We start from the raw sequence: 13,756 nt of genomic DNA on the forward strand, positions 1-13,756 counted from the left end.
CCTCCCAAGGTGTTCCCATGGGAACCTTATATGCCCTGAGATACCTCATATGCACTAAACAACCTGCACATTTGATTAGTGAATGCATTGGGTAAAGCAGGAGCTATCATGTTCATTTAATGTGATCCCATTAACGAATCCTCAGGTTACGAATGTAACTGGCAAGCTCTATTACATTTGTAACTCGAGGATTACCTGTCCAATCTTCTTCTTAGGGATAAAAGCTGTTCCACAGTATAATTTTTTGAGCCACTTTTTGAATAGAATGCAATGGATGCCAGAAGAGCTTGCAGCCACAATGGAGTTCCTTTTTGGGTTGACTCCACTTTAGACCCTCTTAGTAATCCATTGCTTTTCATTTCCTATTTGTGGCCACTGGGAGTTGCAACCTCCATGAAGCTATTTTGCTACAGGCAAATATAGAACGCTTTCTGTCTCTGTAAAAGAAAATGAACCTAAAAGAGGCGTGGTCATCAAAGAGACTTTCAATCTTTCAGAGGAGGTCTTCCATAGAAAGGCTCAGGAGAACTTGTTCTTACAAAAGAAGGACAATGCATTTAGTGATACCTTGAGAGCAGAATATTGCAGTTCTGAGCCCTCCGGCCATCTATTACTGAAAGCTCCTTGACTTTATGCCTGGAACTCAGTGTTTCATCAATGGAGTCTTCTTTCTACAAAAGGCATGGAAAGAATCTATTAATAAGTAGATGTGCACTGATATTTTAGAAGTTCTGGCACATGCCAATATTTATTTTTATTTATTTTATTTTATTTATTCGTATTTTTATACCGCCCTTCTCCGAAGACTCAGGGCGGTGTACAGCCAATAAAACGACAAAAATCCCAACAAATTTAAAATACACTATCAAATTTAAAAAACTGATTCAATCGCTGTAACTTAAAATATTAGCTAAAATTTATCAAAACTAAAACCTTGGTAAAAACCCTATTAAAACCCACTAAAACCCCCATACTAAAATCAATCAGGCCAGCCCCGCTTGGTGAAAAAAGAAAGTCTTGAGCTCGCGCTTAAAGGTCCGGAGATCAGGGAGGAGGCGGAGTCCCACCGGCAGCTCATTCCATAAAGCCGGGGCCCCCACAGAGAACGCCCTTCCCCTGGGGGCCGCCAGCCGACATTGACTAGCCGACGGCACCCTAAGAAGACCCTCCCTGTGGACGCGCACTGGACGTATCGGACAATGGGAGGTAACTGTCTCAAACAATATCTCAAACATCAATCAAGAAGCATTACTAAGGCCACCCATTAAACTGTAACTAAAACACAATAATCTATTTCATAAATTGGAAGGTTATCCAGGAAAAGGGAAAAAAATAGGCTATTGGTTACAAGTGGATACATATTTATCCAGCTACAAAGATTTAAGAATCCACAAACAAGAGACAGTGAGGAGCACAGATAGTCTTTTCTTGGATATGTTGTGACATTTTATTTAGAGTTGGTTGCTATCAGCTGGAATATTGCAAAGGAAACTTTTCATGACACTTTAAATGGAAGAGCCCTTGTACAATGGCCTTCTCATATGCAAAAGATCCCAAGTTTAGTCTCTAATATTTCCATTTGATATGTGTAAAAATCTGAGATGTGTAATAGCCTGGGTGTGACAGACTTTAGCTTGTCAAAGCAGATATTACTGGGATGGACAAAAAGTTATTCCAATTCCAGATAAAGCTTTTTCCGCTTCAACACTGAACAAAGAGGTGGAAAGTTATCTGCCAAATCAGATTTTTGATCCATCCAGTCCATCATCCTTTCTGACTGGCAGAAACTGTCCAAAATGTTCAACTAGAATTTTTCCCAAGTTTGATATCAAAGATCTTGAGCCTGAGACCCTCTGGGTGCAAAGCAGATGTTCTAAGGATCTGGTCTTCAACAATTGTAACTTAAGAAAAGGTGATAGGATCATGATTCAGTTACATGGGTGGGTGGGTGGGGAATAACATGGGTAGGTACAAATCCAAGAATGGACAAGCATAAATGGATTCATTGGGGCAGCAGTCTTTTCTAATTTCATGCCCTGTCAAATCCAGCCAGACTGTCATTCAAGGTTGGTAACAGATGAAATCAAACGTATCTGAGGATTCTGGAGAAAAGCTGGTTCAACATAACTAAACAATTGTTTAAGTGAAGTCACAGAAGGAATTTGGAATATTCATCCAAATCCTTTTGAAAATCTGAGATAACGCAGCCCAAATTTCAAGTTGGTTCAGTCCACATACATACATATACTCATATATATATGTTTACAGCTTCTTTGTAGCGACACAGAAGTTGTTTGTCTTCCAAGATTTTTCTTCTACAGTCTAGCCCAGTGTTTTTCAAACCTAGTGACTTTAAGATGTATGGACTTCAATTCCCAGAAACTGGAACTGTGGGAGTTGAAATCCACACAATTTAAAGTTGCAAAATTTGAAAGACACCAAGTTAACTTACTTGTATAGCTCTAGAATTTCCTAAAAATGTCTCTCCATGAACTAGCCGCTCTAGACCTTGTTTAGCTTGAATGGGTCAGACAGATGCTGCCATCTGCTGAGAAACACACACATACACATGTACACACCCATACATACATACATACACATATGCACACACAGAGAGATATTTATGCATAAAGCACTCTTTGATAGAGCCAGGTACTTTATGATAATTACTTTTTATCCATTGGCTATATACCTTAATATTCACCAGATCTTTCAAAATTAAAGGAGTTAGTTCCATTTTCCACTGATCACCCCAACCCTTCCTGAATGAATTGTCTAATAAAGCACTGCCCAATTGGAAAAGCAAATAAACAGTTTTCCAAAAAAAACAAAAAAGATTAAAAAAAAGATGAGAGTAAGTAAAGAACAAGTCAAAGCCACCCAAGAACATTAGACTGATTCTAAACTGTCACAGTATTGTAAGAGACATAAAACTTTAGTACTTTTATATCTCTGCTTTAAATGATTTTATTTTTTCCATATACATAAGGCTACATTAGCACTGTCCCAAAGTATAAACCACTAAATGATTTGTGAAATAATTCTGCACAGTAAAATAAATCCTACTAAAATCAGACTTCTTAAGCTTTTTAAAAAACAACAAAAATGCATTTAATTATTTAGCTGACCATATCAGCACAAACTACTTGCTCATCCAGCTGAAGATCTGGGCAGAAGCAAACTTACCTGTCTGGAGTTATTGTTCACAAAGAAGTCCTATAGCCAGAGCAGAAGCATGGGGATAGGCAGGAAAAAAGTGTGCAGTTCAGTGGACACAGCAAAAAAAAAAAAAAAAGAACAACCACAAAACAAAAACAGAGAAAAGAGTCAAAGTACAGTTGGGAAGGATATATGTTGTGCAGTTTGCAAACAGAAAACTAAACAATCTCCGTAGCATTTTGGCTGTATCAGCTATGACCATTATAATGCAATCCAAGAAGCACGGTACAACAGAGGTTAGTGTAAGGAATACAACAAAAGAGAGTCAGAGGCAAGCAACAGGCATTAGTTTAGATGCAGTTTCATTCATTGGTCATGCACATTTCAACTGAAGGGCACATTGGGATGGCAACCACACTAATGAGGGATTCAGCAAGTGTTGTCTCCCACAGGCCAATTCACACAATGATGTTTTAAAGCAAACATTTCAGAACCTTAAGGAGTTTTGGCCTGAGACCGTTTCTTAAGCTACATGAGGCTGCTGCCCTTTCTCTTCCCATATATAAATGCTTGTGTACGAGCATCTCAACAATAGCACTAATAGAGTGGAGAACAACCACAGAGGATCAGCATGATTGCAATTTGGCTGCAAAAGAACTATCTGCTAGCTCAGTGTAATCTTGGATGAAAACAAGTGCTGTTGAAATGATGGCACTGTAAGCCACCGAGAATGATGTTGGACGGTGAGATGGATGGCATATACATTTAATAACTAACTAAAATAAATAAATAAATAAATAAATAAATAAATAAATAAATAAATAAATAAATAAATAAATAAATAAATAAATAAATAAATAAATAAATAAATAAATAAATAAATAAATAAATACGCTCCTTGCCTGGAATGATCAGTATTGAGAATTTCTATAATAGTGACTATGATAGGTTTCATATGCATTACAAAAGTCACTGGAATTAAATCAGAACCATAAATTAACCAGAGCCTTTGACTATAGGAGGCTTAGGAGGACTAAAGCAGATAAAGTTTGCAAAAATTGCAGAGTAAGTACCGAATATTATTAACAAGCCCATTTTTCCAAACATGGTTGATAAAGACTGAATTGAATCCATGCACAATACTATTGATAACAACAACTTTGCCAAATAAGTCTTATGGATGACACATTTCTAAAAGCAAAGTGTTGGAAATCCAACAACTGAAAAGGGAACATGATGCTTGAAAGCCTTTTGAATAGCTAAATATAAATATTTTAATGATGTGTGCAAATTATGTTTAATGTTTTTTTTCTCACCAGGCACCTGGAGACATTGAGCAGAAATGCTCTCTGGTTAGAACCAGGGCTGGCAAACAATTAAATTTTATTGCCTTATTTTCTGCATTATCCACACAATACTTTAATTCTAATTCTGGCAGTCTGGATAATGTGACTCAACCTCTCTAGGCTGAATTACTGCCCTACCTATATAATCTATCACAGCAGTTAGTAATATGATGTCTGTGGATGCATATGTGCTTGGCAGGCCCTGAACACAATGTATAATTGTATCAGGAGATCTCATTGCTTGGTCCAGGCATCCATTATATGTAAGCATGTTTGTTGCTTTTGGTGAGCAGATGATGATGGCTGGGACACAAGTGAATATATACTTGTGTCCCTGAGGAAGTGAGAAGGGGTGAGTTTGTATATGTAATGTATAAAGGTAAAGGTTCCCCTTGCACATACATGCTAGTTGTTCCCAACTCTAGGGGGCGGTGCTCATCTCCGTTTCAAAGCCAGCGCTGTCTGAAGACATCTCTGTGGTCATGTGACCAGCATGACTTAATGCCAAAGGCACAAGGAATGCTGTTACCTACCCACCAAAGGTGGTCCCTATTTTTCTACTTGCATTTTTTATGTGCTTTAAACTGCTAGGTTGGCAGAAGCTGGGACAAGTAATGGGAGCTCACCCCGTTATGTGGCACTATGGATTCGAACCGCTGAACTGCCGACCTTTCGATCAACAAGCTCAGTGTTTTAGCCACTGAGCCACCGTGTCTCTCTATGTAATGTATATATTTATGTAATTATATAGGTAAAGGTAAAGGTTCCCCTCACACATACATGCTAGTCGTTGCCGACTCTAGGGGGCGGTGCTCATCTCTGTTTCATAGCCGAAGAGCCAGCGCTGTCCGAAGACGTCTCTGTGGTCATGTGGCCGGCATGACTCAACACCAAAGGCGCATGGAACACTGTTACCTTCCCACCAAAGGTGGTCCCTATTTTTTCTACTTGCATTTTTACGTGCTTTCGAAACTGCTAGGTTGGCAGAAGCTGGGACAAGTAACGGGAGCTCACCCATTACACGGCAGCACTAGGGATTCGAACCGCCGAGCTGCCGACCTTTCGATTGACAAGCTCAGCGTTATATAGGAAGATGGGTGAATGAGGGAGATATGTCTGTAACTATTTATATGGGTAAGGGGTAATTGTGTGTGTGTGTGTGTATGTGTGTGTGTGTGTAGAAAGAGAGAGAGGGAATGAGAATGATCACATGTTCACACATATACTGGAATGTGATCTCAAACACCTATCTGCTTCAAAATGTAATGTATCTCAGATTTATCAGCTTACTTCAGAGGCCAATCCCAATGTACTGGACCTGTATTTCAAGGTCAAAAGCTTTTTTCTAAGTTTGAACAGCACAACTAGCATAGGGATAGCCTAATTTGATCTCAACTGCTCTATTGGAATCTTTCTGTCTCTGTCCACTACGCGGTTCCCATGACCCCATGATTTCAGATTGATTATTTTCTTCCTAATCAACTTCTAATGCATTTGGATGGAGGATCATCTTCTATTGGAGAAAAAGAAATCTCCCTAAAACTCTCTATTCTTGTAACAGCAAAACAAAAGAGAAGTGTTTTTTTAGAGTTCAATGCAATAGGATCACTAATATTAGCGTTCTTTTTTCTATTATGTCTGAATTGCTAAATTCAAGGTAATAACAAAAGTTAATTCCCCTTTTGTTTAGCAAACTGCATCTCTGGAGGGAGTGAACGTTGCAGACATGTGGTTACATTCAGGTACAATGTTTTATTATAAACTGCCCAGATACCTATGGCTATTGGACAGTCTAAGAAAAATAAATAAATACTTAACATTCTCATTACTCTTTTCCTAAAGCAGAGTAACCAAATTCCTAGGTATCCTGTATAAACAATCTTGTGTGGAAATAACTGCTCAGTCTGACCAAATATTGAAGATAACATAATGAATCAGTTCACCCTCAACAGCATTTTATCACCTAGGTACAGCTAAAGGAATGGCCAGCTGTGCTATCACGCTGGATTTCCCAACATTTTTGGCACATACATGCAGGGAACTGCAATTCTAAGAGTTGCAAAGCATTCCTACGCCATGCATTTGCTTTTTGACAACCTTAAAACAAAATTCATCCTTTCTCCTACTTGATGAAATAAATATTTTAGTATTTTTTTGCCAAAGCTGTGTTAAATACACATCTTGGAAAAATAAAGTGTGAATTTGACATGAATGTGCAGCAAGTTCTTGAATACAGTTCTTGAATACAGTTCTTGAATACAAGTTCTTGAATACAGCTCATCCGTCTGGAACCCATACCACATCTCTGACATTAATACAATCGAACGCGTCCAGAAATATTTTACTAGAAGAGTTCTTCGCTCCTCCGAAAACAACAAAATACCTTATGCCACCAGGCTTGAAATCCTGGGATTAGAAAACTTAGAACTCCGCTGACTCTGACATGACCTGTGTTTAACACACAGAATCATCTATTGCAATATCCTTCCTGTAAAAGACTACTTCAGCTTCAATCGCAATAATACAAGAGCAAACAATAGATTCAAACTTAATGTCAACCGCTTCAAACTTGATTGGAAAATATGACTTCTGTAACAGAGTTAGCGCTTGGAACACATTACCTGACTCTATAGTCTCTACTCAAAACCCCAAAATCTTCAACCAAAAACTGTCTACTATTGACCTCACCCCATTCCTAAAAGGATTATAAGGGGCGTGCATAAGAGCACAAAAGTGCCTACCGTTCCTGTCCTATGTGTGAATAATAAAAGTGTGAATAATATTGTTCCCTTCATTATATCAAATTAACATAGTTGTTACATGCTTTTGCTTATATATATTTTTTTCTTTTATGATGTATTGTTGTTTTATGTCGATGTTTGTGTATACTGTTGTGACAAAATGAAATAAATGAATAAAAAAGTACTATAGTATTCACTGGGTAAGTTCATGCAGTGATAAGGCACAATGTAAGGTGTCTGCATTTGATTTAGCATCTTGTATAAACCCAACTGTGTATAAACCCAACTCTACAGCAACTAAACTATGATTTATAGTTTAGTTGCTGTAGCAACCGAGCCAATTACAGTTAATCATAGAATATAGAATAATAGCGTTGGAAGGGACTTTGAAGATCTTCTAGTCCAAACCTCTGCTTAAGCAGGAGACCCTATACCATTTCAGACAAATGGCTGTCCAGTCTCTTCTTAAAAGCCTCCAGTGATAGAGCACCCACAACGTCTGCAGGCAAGTCATTCCACTGATTAATTGTTGTCACTGTTATGAAATTTCTCCTTTGTTCTAGGTTGCTTCTCTCCTTGGTTAGTTTCCATCCATTGTTTATTGTCTTGCCTTCAATTAATCACAGTTAAGCAAACTATCATTTTGTTCAGTGAGAACATAATACCTTGATAATATACTCTGCCTTTGCTTCTACATTATTATGAAATGGCCTTGAATTCTGATTTTTATTCAAAGGCAGGATATTTGAATGCATTTTTCATACTGCCTGCAAGACAGTATTCTGTTTTATTTGTCCTTTCCCTTAACAGAAAAATTGAAGCAGACTTTTTCTTCACCCCTTTATGAAAAAATAGCTTTTCCTTATAAATCCAAGCATAACGCAGCACTGTTAACACAGCTTTCTTTCCTTTTTAATGGAAGATTTAACATAAAATGCCTACGCTGTTTTAAAGCTTTAAATGTGCTGATATGAAACCTTATTTGCAGGGGAAATAATACACAGAGTTCCTCACACCAAGGTATATACAATACAATAAGGTGATAAAATACAAAGAAATAGGGTATACGTTCATAATAGGGATATTGCATGACATCATTGATATAGATTTTATTTCTCCTGAATATTTGGGACTATGATCTATACTAGACTTTTCCAGCAAGGCCCTTGGTTAAATGTTTGAATGACAACTTCCAAAGTAAACATGGCCTTATGATCCTAAAATTGTAAATGGTAAAAATTATTAATGCCCTGGAATTGAGCTTGACTTCTAGTGACTTTATCGATAAATTTCCTTGGCCATATTACAGAAATAATTCACCATTACCATCTTCTTCTTCTTTTGTTTATTTCCTAATCTAGTCAACAACCTTGAATTTCCAGGTGGTTTACTATCAAAGTATTAGCCAAGGCCAATGCTTCTTCTCTTGAATATCAGCCAAGGAAGTGTAGGTTCATTGAAATCCAAGGAAGGGTAGTTCAGACTATGTGGATATCAACACTGCCAGGGCCTTCTTACTATAGTTAGTATTGGGAATCAGTTAACCTCTGAGATGTTCCTTGGGACTTCTTTGGCAATTAAAAAGTGTACAACTATATCACAATATTTTTTTTTGAGGCTATGCTTCAACAGCATGTTGAAAAGCAAAATGAAAATAATCTGCAAAAGGGATATTCTATTGTGCAAATTTAATTAGATGTGATCGAACAGGGTCCTGAATCATCACCAGAATTCCACCAAACGACCATATACTACATGTTTGATAAAATTTGCTGCATTAGGTGCAAAACTTACTGAACTGTATGGTTCAGTATGGTTATTGCTGTTGTTTGGCAAACTTGCTATAATACAAATTACTGAACTGAAATCTATTAGTCCAAATGGAGCCATTTTCAGCAATTGTATTTAATTCTTTCTTAAATAAATTATATTTGAAAATTGCTTTAATATGATTAGTTTCCTTTCCTCCACCTCTTCTTTTGTCTTTGTATGGTATTTTCAGCAATTTAATTGAAATCTGATCTATTGCTATCTGAAAATTAAAAAAAGTTGTACAATTTACATACTGCAATATTGTGCAGTTCTATATTAAACTTGATTTTCTTCCGTTTGATTGTGTCCATTCTCAGAGACTGCCTGGAGAAATCCCATAGTTTTCTTGGCAATGTTCTTCAAACATTGTTTGCCTTTGCCTCTTCCTAGGGCTGAGAGAAAGTGATTGGCCCAAGATCACCCACCTGGCTTGTGCCTAAAATGGGACTAAAACTCACCATCTCCTGGTTGGTTTCTAACTCAAGTCCTTAACCACTACACCAAACTGGCTCGCACACTATGTTTATATACTGTATATGTGTAAAATTAAAGCAACCAAGTCAATAGCTGAACCTTTTTAAATTTATGCACTTATTTAATTTTAAAGAAAGCCCAAGCCGAGACATGTTAGTAGACAATTGGCAGCACCAAGACTACTATCAATGTTTTTCCCCACTTTTGCAAAGAAGCACGCAAAAATTTGCTTCCCCAAAGTAAAACAATCCTTTCCCAAAATTCATGCCAATCTTTCCTGCACAAATATTTACAAATGAAGAAAAAAAGTGTTTAGCATACCTGAGTCTAGCTCAGAAAATCAAAACTATCTCAATCCAAGCTAATTAACATAGCGTGTTCAATCTGCTAGATGTTGCTCCAAAAGAGTCACACACTATTATTTAACATTTACTTAAAAGATGCTTATATCATGCTTCAACAATTTTAGGGCTATTTGCAAAAGCTTGAAAAACATCTGATTAAACAACAGTATCAAAATAAATCTAGCAAGGTCTAGATGGAAATAAGGTTGCATCCGTTGCTATTCAGCCGCCATCAAAACAACAATATGGAAATTCTGGCAATCCCCCAAACCTTGCAGAGCATGAGAACATTAGAATTGCCTATTGAATCAGGCCAAAACAATTTAGTCTAGCATTATGTATTACCAGAGCATCTAGGAAAGTCACTATATTGATTCCAAGAATGATAGTCAATCCAAATGTCCAAAATTTGCCTTTTAAAAACTCTGTTAATCAGTGATAATCATCAAGTATGAGGACAGTACAGAAAAGAGAGGAGACGACAGGCAATGCTGTGCTTGACCACAGATGGATAAAATGTCTTATTTCCTTAGGTTTCAAAATTTGGAAGAAGTGGACCAAGAAGACTTGAGAGATGTTGTGACTAAATTGTTGGGAGAATTTCTTGGGAGAGGTGTTGATTTCATGAATTGGATGTGGATCGAGTTTATAGAGTTAATTCACAATATGCACGCACGCATGCAGTTCCCAGAGAGGTTCATGTCAAATTTGTGAGAAGAGAGACGAGAGATGAAATTTTAGAAAACATAGGAGTGGGGCACTGATTTACAGGGGCAGGGAGATAGCCATTCTGAGGCAAACTATGTTTATATACTGCAATATTGTGCAGTTCTATATTAAACTTGATTTTCTTCCGCTTGATTGTGTCCATTCTCAGAGACTGCCTGGAGAAATCCATAGTTTTCTTGGCAATGTTCTTCAAACATTGTTTGTCTTTGCCTCTTCCTAGGGCTGAGAGAAAGTGATTGGCCCAAGATCACCCACCTGGCTTGTGCCTAAAATGGGACTAAAACTCACCATCTCCTGGTTGGTTTCTAACTCAAGTCCTTAACCACTACACCAAACTGGCTCGCAAACTATGTTTATATACTGCAATATTGTGCAGTTCTATATTAAACTTGATTTTCTTCCGCTTGATTGTGTCCATTCTCAGAGACTGCCTGGAGAAATCCATAGTTTTCTTGGCAATGTTCTTCAAACATTGTTTGCCTTTGCCTCTTCCTAGGGCTGAGAGAAAGTGATTGGCCCAAGATCACCCACCTGGCTTGTGCCTAAATGGGACTAAAACTCACCATCTCCTGGTTGGTTTCTAACTCAAGTCCTTAACCACTACACCAAACTGGCTCGCAAACTATGTTTATATACTGCAATATTGTGCAGTTCTATATTAAACTTGATTTTCTTCCGTTTGATTGTGTCCATTCTCAGAGACTGCCTGGAGAAAGCCCCATAGTTTTCTTGGCAATGTTTTTCAAACATTGTTTGTCTTTGCCTCTTCCTAGGGCTGAGAGAAAGTGATTGGCCCAAGATCACCCACCTGGCTTGTGCCTAAAATGGGACTAAAACTCACCATCTCCTGGTTGGTTTCTAACTCAAGTCCCTAACCACTACACCAAACTGGCTCGCAAACTATGTTTATATACTGCAATATTGTGCAGTTCTATATTAAACTTGATTTTCTTCCGCTTGATTGTGTCCATTCTCAGAGACTGCCTGGAGAAATCCATAGTTTTCTTGGCAATGTTCTTCAAACATTGTTTGTCTTTGCCTCTTCCTAGGGCTGAGAGAAAGTGATTGGCCCAAGATCACCCACCTGGCTTGTGCCTAAAATGGGACTAAAACTCACCATCTCCTGGTTGGTTTCTAACTCAAGTCCTTAACCACTACACCAAACTGGCTCGCAAACTATGTTTATATACTGCAATATTGTGCAGTTCTATATTAAACTTGATTTTCTTCCGCTTGATTGTGTCCATTCTCAGAGACTGCCTGGAGAAATCCATAGTTTTCTTGGCAATGTTCTTCAAACATTGTTTGCCTTTGCCTCTTCCTAGGGCTGAGAGAAAGTGATTGGCCCAAGATCACCCACCTGGCTTGTGCCTAAATGGGACTAAAACTCACCATCTCCTGGTTGGTTTCTAACTCAAGTCCTTAACCACTACACCAAACTGGCTCGCAAACTATGTTTATATACTGCAATATTGTGCAGTTCTATATTAAACTTGATTTTCTTCCGCTTGATTGTGTCCATTCTCAGAGACTGCCTGGAGAAATCCATAGTTTTCTTGGCAATGTTCTTCAAACATTGTTTGCCATTGCCTCCTTCCTAGGGCTGAGAGAAAGTGGTTGACTCAAGATCACCCACCTGGCTTGTGCCTAAATGGGACTAAAACTCACCATCTCCTGGTTGGTTTCTAACTCAAGTCCTTAACCACTACACCAAACTGGCTCGCAAACTATGTTTATATACTGCAATATTGTGCAGTTCTATATTAAACTTGATTTTCTTCCGCTTGATTGTGTCCATTCTCAGAGACTGCCTGGAGAAATCCATAGTTTTCTTGGCAATGTTCTTCAAACATTGTTTGTCTTTGCCTCTTCCTAGGGCTGAGAGAAAGTGATTGGCCCAAGATCACCCACCTGGCTTGTGCCTAAAATGGGACTAAAACTCACCATCTCCTGGTTGGTTTCTAACTCAAGTCCCTAACCACTACACCAAACTGGCTCGCAAACTATGTTTATATACTGCAATATTGTGCAGTTCTATATTAAACTTGATTTTCTTCCGTTTGATTGTGTCCATTCTCAGAGACTGCCTGGAGAAATCCATAGTTTTCTTGGCAATGTTCTTCAAACATTGTTTGTCTTTGCCTCTTCCTAGGGCTGAGAGAAAGTGATTGGCCCAAGATCACCCACCTGGCTTGTGCCTAAAATGGGACTAAAACTCACCATCTCCTGGTTGGTTTCTAACTCAAGTCCTTAACCACTACACCAAACTGGCTCGCAAACTATGTTTATATACTGCAATATTGTGCAGTTCTATATTAAACTTGATTTTCTTCCGTTTGATTGTGTCCATTCTCAGAGACTGCCTGGAGAAAGCCCCATAGTTTTCTTGGCAATGTTTTTCAAACATTGTTTGTCTTTGCCTCTTCCTAGGGCTGAGAGAAAGTGATTGGCCCAAGATCACCCACCTGGCTTGTGCCTAAAATGGGACTAAAACTCACCATCTCCTGGTTGGTTTCTAACTCAAGTCCCTAACCACTACACCAAACTGGCTCGCAAACTATGTTTATATACTGTATATGTGTAAAATTAAAGCAACCAAGTCAATAGCTGAACCTTTTTAAATTTATGCACTTATTTAATTTTAAAGAAAGCCCAAGCCGAGACATGTTAGTAGACAATTGGCAGCACCAAGACTACTATCAATGTTTTTCCCCACTTTTGCAAAGAAGCACGCAAAAATTTGCTTCCCCAAAGTAAAACAATCCTTTCCCAAAATTCATGCCAATCTTTCCTGCACAAATATTTACAAATGAAGAAAAAAAGTGTTTAGCATACCTGAGTCTAGCTCAGAAAATCAAAACTATCCCAATCCAAGCTAATTAACATAGCATGTTCAATCTGCTAGATGTTGCTCCAAAAGAGTCATACACTATTATTTAACATTTACTTAAAAGATGCTTATATCATGCTTCAACAATTTTAGGGCTATTTGCAAAAGCTTGAAAAACATCTGATTAAACAACAGTATCAAAATAAATCTAGCAAGGTTTAGATGGAAATAAGGTTGCATCCATTGCTATTCAGCCGCCATCAAAACAACAATATGGAAATTCTGGCAATCCCCCAAACCTTGCAGAGCATGAGAATATTA

The 13,756-nt window shown here is 38.0% G+C and overlaps 1 protein-coding gene across 1 annotated transcript in view; it reads right to left on the reverse strand.

The window, feature by feature from the left end:
* DAAM1 (dishevelled associated activator of morphogenesis 1) overlaps positions 1-13,756 on the reverse strand; it is a 189,700-nt gene that overhangs the window by 24,913 nt on the left and 151,031 nt on the right. Inside the window, exon 16 of the mRNA XM_058162958.1 lies at positions 568-671. Within this exon, the coding sequence (XP_058018941.1) occupies positions 568-671 (104 nt within the window). The remainder of the gene's footprint in view (positions 1-567; positions 672-13,756) is intronic.

The sequence above is a fragment of the Ahaetulla prasina genome, chromosome 1, assembly GCF_028640845.1.
Source record: "Ahaetulla prasina isolate Xishuangbanna chromosome 1, ASM2864084v1, whole genome shotgun sequence".
Classification (NCBI taxonomy): Eukaryota; Metazoa; Chordata; class Lepidosauria; order Squamata; family Colubridae; genus Ahaetulla; species Ahaetulla prasina.